At 43.0% G+C, this 15,243-nt stretch overlaps 1 protein-coding gene across 1 annotated transcript in view; it reads left to right on the forward strand.

Annotated features, from left to right (window-relative positions):
* The window catches only part of LOC126534457 (A disintegrin and metalloproteinase with thrombospondin motifs 13-like), an 86,477-nt gene that overhangs the window by 66,878 nt on the left and 4,356 nt on the right, over nucleotides 1-15,243 (forward strand). The window contains exons 8-9 of the mRNA XM_055072916.2: nucleotides 8,596-8,710; nucleotides 10,737-10,775. Of these exons, the coding sequence (XP_054928891.2) occupies nucleotides 8,596-8,710; nucleotides 10,737-10,775 (154 nt within the window). The remainder of the gene's footprint in view (nucleotides 1-8,595; nucleotides 8,711-10,736; nucleotides 10,776-15,243) is intronic.

Genomic DNA, 15,243 nt, shown 5'->3' on the forward strand with positions numbered 1-15,243 from the left:
AAAGAGAGGCCGCCGTAGCGCTTATTATCGTGGTCTCATTGGTGTATCTTGAAGCTATTTTTAAACATGCCCTGTCTTTTATAGGCTTCAGAGCAGCGGGCGATTCAATGATAAACGCACGCATTTAACTACGCTGCTAAAACGACGTTCACCATATTTCAGATCACTGCGGTGATTACACGGGTAGCCTGGATGATTCCCGTTCAACCCTGCTGACTAGAGGACAACGTTGCACCTTCGCATTGTCAGAGCAACACCTATAAAACCAAGACGGCGAGACTACCTCGGCACAGAGAAGCGGGCAACTCAGTGGTAAAAGCACGCATGCAACTACGCTGCTAAAACGCCGTTCATCATCTTTCAGATCAACACGTTGATTACAAGGACAACCTGGATGACAGCCCTTCAACCTTGCTGACTAAAGAACAACGTTGCGCATTCGCACCGCCGGAGCTACCACTATGTATGCAAGACGGCGGAACTATATCGGCACAGAGCAGTGGCTGCCTGTGGGAGAAGTGCGCATGGAGTTGCTCTGCTAAAACGCCATTCAGTTTGTTTCAGGTGTGGGACTGTGGTGCTTTCTTTCGTTTACCTAATTTGAGTCGATCGCTGCTCTGGTCGTATAATGGGAGATAAGGCACCTAGCACCATCAAGGAATTAGCAAGGATTGTGCAGGACATATAATCTAAGCTTGACGAAATTGAAACAATCAGTAAAGACTTTGGTGACATCAAGACAGCCACAGTCTTTATTATCCGTTCCTTTGTGATTTTGTGTGAAAGCCTAAAGGTGCTTGCGCGGATCTCAAGTCTGTAAAAGACAATAACCAACTCGAAAAAAAAATAAAACTTACAACCCAAGCAAGAACTTGCCGCTAAAACCAATATGTGGCAGACCTGAAGCAATACAGTACAGCAATGAAATTACAGAAAGTGTCGTCCTGTCATTGTCGGCGAGAACCTCTAGAATGCTGTACAGGCAGTCGAAAGTAAACTTAGTGTGGAAGTTGTTCATTGTGTTTTTACCTAAATGCAACGTTGTTCGGTTCGCATCCCGCAATATCCAAAACAATATGCTTCAACTGTATAAAAGGAACAAGCTTTTAACTACCGGCTTGTGATTCCAAGCGGACAATCGTTTCTTTATTAATAACCATCTGTGTCCCGAATTGAAAATATTGCTGCAAAAGACTACTCAAAGAAAGAAGGAACACGATTGGAAAATTTCGTGGGTTTCTAACGGAAAAATTCTAGCGAAGAAGACTGAAACTCGTCGGTCATTCAAGTAACATTTGAGGAAGGTTTTAAGCTAATCGTGTGATTTAGTAGCCTTACTCTACGTAATATGACTCCAGAAATGTGTAGTATATCGTACCTAAGAGCTGCATGTTCAGCTACACATAACCTGAAACTACTACTTTGCACGGTTAGAACCATAAATAAAAACATTGAATATCTATGATTTTATTACTTTCCCGTTCTTTTGAGTAGTACATCACTGCATTGTCAGAAACATGGTTGAGTATTGATGTCCTTAATATACCAAATATCAATTTCAATTATCTCTCGCTATCAGCCAAGGCTCGTGTCGGAGGAGTTGCATTTTATATGAAAACCTGTATATTTTTAAGCACTGCAAGAATGACATATCACGTTCCGGGAGCACGAGATTTCTTATTCACCGAAATAAGTTCAAAGTGAACCATGCGTGTTCTATACCGCTGCCCACGTTCGCGCATTAGCATTTTAGCTACCTTAGAACCAACCTTAAAATTTTTTTGCTTCCATGAATAAACCTGCTATTATATGTGGCGACTTAAACATTGGCACTATCAATTAAAACAGTATACCGTACCTGAACCTGAATGAATTGTATCGATATGTTATACATATGAAGCAACCAAGTCGAGTTAACCCCACTACCTAAACGCTATAGACCACATTACATGTTATTTTGGGACTTAACGGGCTATCTCTGCTGCTATTGACGCAGGTACTTCAGACCATTTTCCTTTGTTTTTTTATTGACCAGCTACCCCCTTCAGAAAAGAATTAAAGGAACGCGTAATTCCCTCAGTGGATCATAACCTCTGTAGTTCGCATAAACGCACTCTACAGATAAATGTTAAGAACAATATAAATGTTACTATAGAATTACACCACCTCTTTAATGTTATCGCATCGTGTCTTAAATAATTACTGATGTTAAGTGTTATTATTCCCACTTGGTATGTGCTTGGGCAGCCATTTAGGTTTTGCCCCCTATACAAACGACAGGTGGCATAATAACATGACAGATTTAAAGGCAATGAATACCATCGAAGCGAGTGAAAATACATAAAAATAGAACTCTGGGCCTGCTTAGAAAATGTAAAAGGCGTTACCATCACATGCCTCTTTCAAAACCACCAATATGCTCCGCAAAACATGTGGGTAGAAGTGAACTCGGTAATTAAACTTCCTGGCGAGGACCACGTGTTACCACAAGTTATGCCACCAAGAATAACCATGTCAAGCCTTGGTGAAGAACTTATTCCATATTTTTGTATTCTAGAGCCCGCTCTTGCAAAACAGTTTACCGCCTACGAGACCCCTAGGCTTCCAGCTCCTATATGTCATTCATGCGTATGCGACATTACTCATGACGAACATATCTATACTGTTAAATCAATGACAGGAGGAACTCACCTAGTAGAGATAAAATACGCATTTTCATCATTTATTTATACACCGAGGAGCTCAGTGAGTATTTGAAAAGATTATGTAACATATCATTCTATACGGCTACATATACGCACACATTCAAAATACCTCCAGTCACTCCTATGTACATGTCTGGAAGTAAAGGTGACATTCAAAACCACCGGCGGATATCAATGCTTAGTGCCCTTAACACGGAATTTGCAAAATTGTTAATTGAACGCTTTAGTTGTTTTCTGCATAAATAGAAAATCCTAGCAGATAAACAACCTGGCTTTCGTAAACACAGACCGACATCCACGGCTGCACAGTATTCGAGTGAATTTATTATCAAAGCCTTAAGTAACAAACAACATGTAGTCGGCCTTTTTATTGACACAACAATCATTGGATACTGTTAATTATAACATAATGATATCGAAAATTGGAACGGTATCGATTTAGAAGCCCAGCTAAGCAGTCTTTTGCCAGCTCTCTGGCGCAAAGCGGTGTGTTAAAATAGATAGGTTTGTATCTAACGGTAACTTATTCCTGTGTGGCTTGCCTCAGGGCTCAGTGTTGAGACCATTACTCTTTGTTTTATATAAACGTGATCTGTGAAGCGCTCTCAGTTCATTATCATCATCATCGTCATCTACATCCCCATCATCGTCATAAGGTTATTTTATGTCCACAGCAGGACGAAGGTCTCTCCCTGCGATCTCCAATGATCCCTGTCCTGTGCCAACCGATTCGAACTAGCGCTCATGTATTTCCTGATTTAATCGCCCCGCTACTCTTCTGCGGTCCTCAACTGCGCTTCCATTCTCTCGGCACCCACTCTTAAACACTAATGGTCCACCAGTTATCTAACCAGCGCATTACATGAGATTGACAGCTCGGTTTTTTTCTCTTAATGTAAATTAGGATATCGGCTATGCCCGTTTGCTGTCTGATCCACAAGGCTCTCTTTCGGTCCCTAAACGTTACTCCACACATTCCTCGTTCATCACTCTTTGCGTGGTCCTTAAGTTGCTCTCAACTTCTTTGTCAGTCTCCAAGTTTCTACTCATATGTTAGCACCGGTAAAATGCACTGATTATAGCCCTTCCTTTTCAATGATAATGGTAAGCTTCCACTCAGGAGCTATCAATATCTGCCTCTGCGCTCCAACGTCTGCGCTCCAACTCATTTTGATACTTCCGTGAATTTGCTTCCTATGATCAGGGTTCCCCGTGAGTAATTGACCTAGGTAAACGTACCCCTTCACGGACTCTAGAGGCTGACTGGCAATTCTGAACTCTTGTTCTCTTACCCGGCTGTTTGTGATTACATTTGTCTTTTGCATAATAGTCTTCAAGACCACTCACACCCTCTTTCTTAAGGTCCACAATCACTTGTAACTCGTCCCGTGTGTTAGTGAACAGGACACTGTCATCTTGAAACCGAAGGTTGCTGAGATATTCACCATTGATCTTCACTCCTACGTGTTTCTAGTTTAATAGCTCGAATACTTCTTTGAGGCACACAGTGAATAACATTGGAGCGATTGTGTCTGCTTGTCTGACCCATTTCTTTATAGGTATCTTCGTACTTTTCTTGTGGAGAATTAGGGCGGCTGTGGAATCTCTGTAGATATTTTCTAAGATACTTACGTTGGCGCCCTGTACTCCTTGATTACGTTGTGACTCTTTGACTGCTTGCATCTCTACTGAATCAAAATGCATTTTCGTAATCTATGAAACCCATGCGGAGAGGCTGATTATAATCTTCGGAATTAACAATTACGCTGAATAATAACATGGATTTGACTTATTGTAGAGTATCTCCTGAAGCCAGCCTGTTCCTTTGGTTTGCTCAAGTCCAGTGTTCCCCTTGTTTTATTGGAACTTATCTTGGTCAATATTTCATACAATACAGGGAGTAAGCGAACTCGCCTATAATTTTTCAATTCTTTAACGTCTCCTCTTTTATTGAATAGTATTATGTAGGCATTCTTCCAGTTCTCTGGGACCCTTGAACTCAATAGACAGTTCGTATAAAGTGCCACCGGTTTTTCAGTCATTATGTCTCCTCGACTGGTAGTTCATATTCTGCTTCCGCTTTTCCCCGTTTCATGTCCTGCGAGGCCCTTTTGGCGTGATCGCTAGTAATAAAAGGAGTCCCTGTAACGTGTTCATTATTGCTTCAAATGGAGGCATCGTGGCTGCGCTTGGTACTGTACAGTTCAGTATAGAATTCTTCTGCTGCTTTCAGTATGCCTTCGTGATAGCTATAGATATTACCATGCTTATCTTTTAGTGCATACATCTTGCTTTGTCCTATTCCAATCTTCCTTCTAACTTACTTCATCCTGAGTCCATTTTTTTACTGTATGCTCCGTGTTTGTCACCTTATAATTTCGAATATTGCTTATTTTCTGCTTCTTGACCAGTTTTTACAATTCCACGAATTCGGTCTTATGTCTTGAGTTTTTTAGGTCCTCTGTTACATGGGCGAGCTTGCCTACTGGTTGCCTCGGTGTCTTATGTGCCGGTTCTATTGCTGCCTCTGAAACCAGCCTAGTTATGGTTTCATTCATTACATCTATGTCATCTTCATCTCTCTGTTCTGAGGCTGCATATGTGTTTGCAAGTACCAGCCTGAATTGGTCTGCTTTTACCCTTACTGTGTCTACGTTGCGCTGTTTCTTGCGGGCCAATTTTACTCCTTCTATTTTGAAATTGAGAGGAATCCTAGACCTCACTAACCTATGATCACTGCACTCACGGGTGCACTATTAAGTAGGAGGACCACACAGATCTTTTTTCCTGTCAAGAAATTCAGATGGGTGAAATTCACTTGAATAGGGATTTTCTGAGATATTCCGATGGTTCTCACAAAAGAAATTGACAATAAATACGCCAAAAGTTAAGTACATGCTTTTCTCTAGTCCTTAGAAACTTTCAGACAGTTTCATTGGCCGTTGAATTAGCACAAACTTCTTAGAGCAAGTCGGTGAACAGGTATGTCTTGGTGTAACTCTCGATTCAAGTTTTGTTTATTTCTTCAGGGTTGCAATGAGGGCTTCTTGGTAACACATCTTGAACAGGTATACGGCAGCGCGATTAAAATACAGGACAAAAAAAGAGCCTTCTTCTCTTCAGTCTTTTGATCACGCTACCTTTATCTTTCATCCTCGTATAACACAAGTAAACATTAAATTACCACGAGCTTGTTTTGTCCAAATAAAAGCTCGAAAGTCCTTTCCAATTCGTGCACTAGAAACTCTATATTACTGCCTTTTCCCCAGCCACATGATTTACTGTGTAGAATCATGGTAACCAACATATAACACGTATTTAAACGAACTATTCTACTCTCATCCCCGCGGAAATACTGAAAAAAAAAACATTCGTTTATTTGCACATAGCAGATTCACGGATAGATCCGCTCCACACTTTGATCGTCTAAATTATACACCATTCTTTGTTATGAGGCCTTACAAATTGGCTTGTTTGCTCATACACGATAAATTAAAACACACCACTTCCTTCGTCTGCTTTTGCGTATCCACCTCATTGAACAAGATTTTTTGTCCACTGCCAATTAAGCCTTTCAATGGTTAAGAATGCTTACGGTAAAAGAACTATTGTCTGTTCTGCTGCCTACAAAGTACCTGCAAACGTAGATAGGTCATGTTTTAATTGCCGATACCAAAACGTTATTAGGAAGTGATGAAACCGTGAGTCCATTGAAAGCTATTGATTATCTTTTTAGATATCTTTTTTTACTTATATAAATATTGTATAAATTCTTGTGTGCCTTAAGTTTCATTTTTCTATGCGAACATTGTATAACTTTGCTGTAGACAAAATTGATATACAATGTAGAGTTGTTTCGCTACCGTAACTACCGCATTATTTTGTGCGCCCAATTTCAAGCCGGGAAGGCTAAGTATGCAAATTATTTACATGCACTTTTTTACCATTAGTGTAAATAAATTGATTTGATGCCAGTAACATACACCATCCATGTAAGAACGGGAAACTTGTTCTAAAAGAAATACCGTATACATACCCCAACAGGGATGAATAGTATATAGTCACTTTACTTGTTCAATAATTTCACAACTAATAGCTGCAGAATATATCCCATGATTTCAACAAATACGTTATTTCTACATACATTTATCACTTGTGATGGGCAGGTAAGGAGCAATGCCACAGCTAGTTGGGCGAGTGGATTGAGCATTGGAAGCGTGTAAACTTCCTTAACATACGTTGACAAAAGAATGGAAAAAAACCCGCAGTCAAAAGTTCAAACGGGTTTGTTTGAAAGCAGTGTCGTCTAATGTACTCATATGTTTCACACTCATACATGTGAATTGCATTCTCGTGCCATCTCAACAGTGAAGTTCATTTTCTGTGAGCCCTCTGGAATCTCCGCTGTTGTAACTTTTCCTTTTCTTCAAAATTCGAATAAATAATAGTCATTTGATATTGATTGCATTGTTATAGGTGTGATCTACAAGAGCACACCTATAACATTTTCAATAAAAGTGGGCGGCGAGATGTTTGTTGGTTTTGTTACTCAGCATTACTACAGCGTTCCCTCAGATGACGATTGAGCCAACGACTTCTTTGCTCAATATATACGCTTTCAGACAAAACAGCAATTGTTGAATTACCCCTGTATAACTGTGAACAGTAGTTTCTGAATGGTTCTCAGTACAACTAAATAGTTTCTGGAGCACAGATAAATGAACTTGCACAGTCACGCCATGCTTCAGGGGAGCGGAAAATACAACCACCGCATCCAGTCAAAGTGCTACTTTGAGAAGGCTAGGTGATACTCAATAAATGTATGGAATTATGAGTACGATTCCTTGTTTGGTTCTCTCTGTACATGCTGGCAGGAGTTTTTCTTTGTCCTTCACATTATTTGATCAGGCACCAGCACTAATATACAGTGAGGGTAGCCGCACCACCAGCCACCCACTTACACTGAGAAATCCTTCCACGCCATGTGAGCGCATGATCTTGAATCGAAGTTTCCTTTGCCTACACTGTGATGGTTTCGTATTGTCCGTGTAATCGGTTGGCTGGTCGCTAGTGGGATTTTCACAAATAAATTAAAGCGATAGATCCCTTTTATGGTTCTCATCAATTTGTTGCTGTTGCGCTCTTCACGTTTAGTATGGATTGCCAACTAGCGCAGTCAGCAATAGTACTATGCATCGCATCCTTGCATTCTTTTTCCCGCTTACGCCTCCACCAGTTTAGCGTCGCAAATAAGAATCCTCTCCTCTGGTTCACGCGCTTTTATTTCCGGTCTCAATGGATCTCTCTTTGCCTTATACAGCCTATTCCATATGTCTGCTTACAAAGGAAGCGCTTTTGAAATCTGCTTATGTGTTTTTGCGGGGGGAGGTGGGGTGGACCAGTGTTAGCAAAATAAAGTGCATACGTTCCGGAAGACACTTAATTTCGCAGATTTGTGTACCGTACATTATTGCTTAATGCTAACCAGATTGCTAAACAACCACCGTCAGCAGAGCGAATAGTATACAAAAAGAAGTGTGAACCAGGCAAATATTATTCGCTAGTTTAATAGCATCCTGTGTCATACCTAACTATTATTATTGGAAACTTGCTTCACGCATAAAAGCTGATTAACTTCATCTTGAAAATGGCCTCGAATGAGGTCTACCATAAATATCCCTCAGAAAACTAGTTGCACCTAATGTACCCATGAATTACATATATTCTTTAGCAAAACCAAGGTAATGATTTCTTTTCTTCCTTTCTTTCTTTTTTTTTTGCTTGATACGTCTTTCGAAAGTCCCATGTTGTGGGTATTGCCCATGGCACACAATCAGCCGCCAATCATGTTGCTGAAATGAAAGTATATTATTGAATATTTTCCTTGCAGGAAGCTGACATGCTTGGAAAAAAGAACTTCCTCAAGTAAAGCAAAGGATCTTCCGTTGCCGCCCCCTATTTCAAGAACGTCGTACTGTACCGCGTTGAGCTCTGTACACTGTGATGTAAGCATTTGGCGGTTACACGAATTACGGAACTCTTTCATGCATGCCCTTTTAAGCTTGACGGAAGCCTATAAATGCCAATGTCAAAATAGAAAGGACAATACAGAAATCTCATGTGTAACTTGGTTGCTAAAAGAGCGTACCCACTCTGTACTGACGCTTACTCTCTCTCTGTCTCTCTCTCTCTGTCGTATTATTAGCTCTCCGTTGTGAATGATTACCTCACAGAAATAAAAGAGACCCGAGATTTCTTTTTAAATAGTTCATCAAACAATTTAAGAACAATTTAAGAACGGCCCAAGGAGCGATGGAAGGAAAAATGCTAGACATAACTTTAAGAGACCGAAATATAACGGTTTGAATCAGAGCGCAAATGGGTATAGACGATATTCTAATCGACATTAGGAGAAAAAAATGGCGCTGGGATGTCATGTAGTGCGCAAACTAGATAGCCGGTGGACAATTAGGGTGACAGAAGGGGTACCATGAGAAGGGAAGCGCAATAGAGGACAACAGAAGACTAGGTGGTGCGACAAATTTAGGAAATTTGCGGGTGCTAGTTGGAATCGGATGGCGCAGGACAGGGGTAATTGGAGATCGGAGGGAGAGGCCTTCGTCCTGCAGTGGACATAAAATCGGCTGGTGATGATAATAATGATGATAATTTTGCTGTTAGAAACACTTACAGGCAGCAGTCGCTTACTGCTAACAGGTTAGTTGACAATTGCTCAGCCTTACATTTTAGAGCTACAAAAAAAGAAGGCACTCATACTTTTTTCTAGAAAGCATAGAATAAGTGTTGTGCAAATTAAATTACAATAAAGTACAAGATATTGTCATGACCTCTTGACATTATTCATGGACGCAAATTGTGCGCAGCGAAGACGACCGCAATGCACTCTTGCACTTTTGCGGTGTAGCTGCGGTCAGCTTCACTGCGCACAAGTTTCGACCTTGCGCAATATGCGGCCGTCTTTCATGCGGTTTTTTCATGTTCAGGGCTGATAGCTGAAGTTGGTGGCCCGGCGAGTCGGCGACTTCGGCGAAGCTCCAGAGATTGTGCTTCCGCTGTCGTTCTTCGGCTTTCCACTGCGGTGTCTCGCAGCTCCGCCAGTGGTGTTACGGTGAAACGCGTTAATTTACAAATGCGAGGACGAACGATGGTAGCGGAATGCTTAGCTGAGGGAGCCGCCAGAATTGAAACTAACGTCCTTGTCTTCTTTTACCCGTCCACCAATGTAACGTAGCAATATTTATTTGTGTAACCTATTTTGGCATGGCTGCAATGGCAATGACAATAGTTATTCGCATTACAAACGTGTGTGTTATACCAGCTGTAGATAATGTGCATTATGTTCAGTTTTAGCGCGATGTATTGGAACTGAAGCACATTTATTTAACGGACTATAGCAGTGTCTGGAAGTTGAACTCGTTTGCTATAACTGACGTCGAACCGATTATTTAAGCTGTTGCATAATGCCTGCAGCTCATATTTTCCAACGTATATGCTTTGAGCACGTAAATCAAAATAAAATTAAGTGATTTTACGTGCCAAAACCACGATCTCATTATGAGGGAGGACGCCATAATGAGGGATTATAGCATAATTTGGACCACCAGGGATTCTCTAACTTGCACATAAATCTAACTACATTGGTGTTTTCGCATTTAGGCCTCATTGAAATGCCATCGCTATGAGCGGGATTTGATCTAGCGACCTCGTGCATAGCAGCTCAAGACCACAGCCATTAACAAACCACGTTGGGTCTTTGGTTCTGTAATTGATCCCCTCTGTAAAAATTTGAACGCGACCGACTATAGGAGGATTAGCGATGTACCCAACTTGAAGTTAAGATGAAACTATAAATTTGGGGGCCATCTTAACCTTACTTGGAAGCTACACCACTGCAGCTGAGCATTGACGTGCTCATTGATAGTATACCACAATTCGTTAACGATGGAATGAAGGTAACTTTTCAGTGCTTCCTTTTTGGATCTTCTATTTTTCGCGCTTCTTTACTTTCAGGCATTGGAAATGGGCAGCCTAGCATGCATACCAGACGAGGTAAGCACAACTGTCTTTGCGTCTTCACTTACAGTGTGTAACTGCCGATGTTTACAACAATTATGCGATGTGACTTAGGCTAAATGATATCGAATCACCTTATTATGTTATTTATTGAAGTTGCGTTTTCCAGGTCTTGGTGGCCTGGTCAGCTTTAAGTAGTGTTGTGCCCGAGAACTATAGGATAATTTGCTGATTGAGCTCCAATAAATATTTTCGTGCTGCGGACGCGAGTGTATCGCACAATCCTGGTACATTAAGCTGCGAGGTCAGATGGAATGAGACTCACAGTGAATGAACATTATAATACCGTTATTTACGGCGCATGCATGATCTTATTAGCCATGCCACTGCAATGTTTGCCACGTGATACGGCCGAGCACAGTGATTAAGTAAATAACATTGTGCTGCCCTGAACACGAATTTGCAGAGGTGACGTAAAGAGAGATCAGTGGTGGCCAGAAGTTATTGAAACCGACAAGTCATGACTCTGATGATTACCGCAAGTTTTGAATGCGCTCTCTCATGCCGAATAAACAAGCGTGCTCTTTACCTCACAGTGCATCGTCACGAGCAGTGGTCTTCCTCAACTGCGCTGAAGGCTACAGTGGCGCCGCCACAAGGATCAACCCCCTTCCCTCTCCAGCGTGTACCGCTACCAAAACCCTGTAGAATTTCGCAAAGCAGAAATAGCTCAAGCGGATTTGTCGTCTGTGCTAGACAACAGCCTGAATTATTAATTTTAAATGAAAACGTTCGTTATTCGGAAACCAAATTCTTTTAACACTCTATAAACAAGACCATGGAAGCAAGCTCTTATTGATTTTATCAAAAAGAGGCATCATCGGAAATATAGATTTTGTGACATTTGTCTTCTATCTGGAAAGCCATTCTTAACAAGTGGTGGTAAGGTTTAAACATGCGCAAATTTTAGATTTTATATATGTAGCATGCGCCGACAGGAACACCTTCGCGGCGCTACCACTTAATAATCCGCCGTGGTTTCTCAGTGGCTAGGGTGTGAGGCACCTGAGCACAAGGTCGCGAGACCGAATCCCGGCCACGGCGGCCACATTTTGATGGGGGCGAAATGCACAAACACCTGTGTACTTAGAGTTAGGTGCACGTTAAGGAACCCCAGGTGGTCGAAATTTCCGGAGTCCTCCACTACGCCGTGCCTCATGATGAGAAAGTGGTTTTGGCACGTAAAACCCTATAATTAAATTTTTTAGACGACCAAAATAAGGAGAACTGAAATTTCGGATGCCTTACAGGATGCCGTGTAATGGTGTGTATTCCGCTGCACAACAAAGTATTTCTCGGCAATCGACAGGAACATTAGAATATATGCTTTTCGTTTCATGCGCTCTGGGTTCCTCGTTCGAAATTAAAACTGGTGAAGCTTAGACATTCGAGTAGGCATCGACAACGTCCAAACCACTGCAATAGCTAGCTGCTGCAGACGCTTGACATATTTAAAAGTTTCAGGAGGATGTATGGCACGTCTATACAGCAGCGTACGAAGCATATTCCGCCGGTCCTTTAAGGCTTGATTTATTTAGAGTCTACTGTCCAAAACATGCTCGAACAGTAAGCAGAGACGCTAGGAGATTACGAGCATGAGCGGGAGTTCAGAGAGACTTTAGGGGAGTCCAAGTGGAGTCTGCGGATAGCGGAGACAAAGAGTTATTTGTGCCTAAAGCACAATATCACACGGAAAACCAACTCCATCAACTGGAGACTAGCAGGCATTGTGTGACTTTGAAGCACAAAATACGGGCTGTAAGTAGAAACAGAGCAAGTGGATTGTTCATTCGGTAGTTTCTAGACTACTGCGCTCAAAAATGGCCCAGCGCAAGCGTCCTTGGAGAAAAAACGCTTGAATGCTGCTGATTTCGCTCGAGAAAACTTATGGAAAATTTTTCGCCACACGAACAACTGGCCTGAGCAATTACGAAGGTGTTGGAAGGTGTTGACATACGAAGGTTGCGCTTGAAGAAGTAATAAACACAAAGATTTTCACTTACCTTTGTATTAAGGCCCATTAAAAATCATCAGTTAGCTTTGCTCTTGATACTTAATACGGTTTTAGTGCAGAATTTACAAAAATCATAAACGAACATGAAAGGGCCGAGCCATTGTGCTTTTGGTAAATTCTGCAAATGAAATAGTTTAAGTTTGGCTCACCAACTAGCCCGAACAAAAGCTTTCCTGTGTTCTTCAGCCGATTGTTTGACTGATAAAGGAATCAAAACTTGAGCACCAGAATCAATATGGTCAGAATTCACTAGGGCGATTCACGTGCCTGAGGACGTGGCTTCATGCCAAGTGTTTACTGTAACAATTCAATGAACCATCTTGATACTGCCACACGCGTGTGGTATTAGATTGTTTGAACGAGGTGCGTGGGCGCCATCACGCGAGAAAAGAGAAGGAAGAACGAAGTGGGCTCGCGCTGTGAATCTAACCGGTCAGTGCTGTAATTATAACCTGTAAACAGTTGCTCGTCTTAGTGACTTGTCCTTCCCGTAACATTGTGGTGGAGGTGGACCGTTCCATGTGCTCGCCACAGAGCTCCGAAGCGGCCACACCGTCGCCTTGTTAGCCATGGCTTCCGATGGAACGACCCCGTCGCCACTACACCTGCGGCGCTAACCACAACGTACGTTACGCTTCCGAGTCTCCGTGATCCTGGGTCACCCTCCGCTCAAAATGACGTTGACGTCGACGACTGGCTCAGCATATATGAGCCTGTTAGCCAAAGCCACCACTGCGAACCTACCATCATGCTTGCCAATGTGACCTTTGTCTGGACGGGACACCGCTTGTCTGATTTCGCACCCAAGAAATCGAGCTCTCCAGCTGGGACATTTTCAAAGAGAGGCTTCGTGACCTATTTGACAACCCGTGAGGTCACGAACAGGCTGCACGAAAAGAGCTTACCACCCGTGTCCAGTCGTCGACTGTACACTGGTGGTAAGCTAATTGAAGTAGGCGTAGATGGTGTTCCGTTGACGGCATTAATTGATACCGGAGCCCAAGTCTCCGTAATGAGCGCTAGCCTACGTCGTCGCCTGAAAAACGTTCTTACGCTTGCCATCACTCGAGCGGTACGCGTCGCCAATGGCACCACTGTTGCTGTCAGGGGTATGTGCACTGCTCGCAAAGAAATTGGTGGCCGCTAAGTTGCTGTCCTCTTCACCGTGCTGACCAGTTTCCCTCATGACCTAATCTTCGGGCTCGACTTTCTGACGAAGCATTCTGCCCTCATCGACTGTTCCACCGCTACGCTGTGCCTCGGGCTTCCTCTTCTTTCAAACATTTGTCCCGCACAACCGAACAGACTCTGCACTACAGCGTTTGTTCGCTTACCTCCAAAAGCCCTAACCTCCGTCGAATTGGCCTCAACGGCAACCGTGCCTGATGGCGACTATGCCGTCGTACCTATTCGTGATGTCTTCCGGGCTCGCGACATCTCTGTGCCACACGCCGTCTTATCCCTTGCCACTAATCGGATGTGTATACGCGTTATCAATTTTGGCTTGACGAAGCAAGTGTTACCTGAAGGCATAGCGGTGCGCGCGCTGTGGTTAGTGACAGACGACCACGACACTTCTTTTGCAGTCGACGCATCTCCAGATCCTCCTGATTGCCCGAACAATACCTTCAATCTCAATGGCCCACTACATCCCATGGTCGCTCCGGACCTCCACCTGACCAAGTAGCCGCCCTATATCGCCTTTTGCTTTCCTACCACGACATATTTGACAGTGACAATCGACCACTTGGTCAGACGTCCCTTGTTAAGCATTGGATAAATACTGGTGACGCTGTTCCCATTCACCGCCGACCGTATCGCGTGTCCCCGTCAGAGAGGCAAGTTATTCGGCAGGAAGTAAACAAGATGCTCGCCAGAGGTATTGTTGAGCCCTCGTCTAGTCCTTGGGTGTCGCTGGTCGTGCTCATCGAAAAGAAAGATGGCACGTGGCGTTTCTGCGTTGATTACCGCCACCTAAACCGAAATACTTAAAAGGACGTTTACCCTTTACCACGAATCGACGACGCTCCTAATTGTCTTCACGGTGCCAAATACTTTTCGTCCATCGACCTTCGATCTGGTTATTGGCAGATTTCTGTCGATAAGCCTGACCAAGAAAATACCGTTTCGTCACTCCAGATGGCCTCTACCAATTCAAGGTCATGCCGTTCGGTTTATGCAATGTCGCCGCCACGTTCGAACGGATGATCGGCTCTCTGCTTCAAGGTTTCAAATGGGCAACTTGCCTTTGTTACCACGACAACGTCCTTGTGTTTTCTCCTACATTTGAGACGCACCTTGAGCATGTCGCAGCTATCCATGACGTTTTACTCAAGGCTGGGCTCCAAATAAACTCATCGAAATGCCACTTCGGGCGCCGAGAGATTACAGTGCTAGGCCATCTCATCGATACTTCCGGAGTACAACCCG

The sequence above is a fragment of the Dermacentor andersoni genome, chromosome 7 (assembly GCF_023375885.2).
Source record: "Dermacentor andersoni chromosome 7, qqDerAnde1_hic_scaffold, whole genome shotgun sequence".
NCBI classification, from domain to species: Eukaryota; Metazoa; Arthropoda; class Arachnida; order Ixodida; family Ixodidae; genus Dermacentor; species Dermacentor andersoni.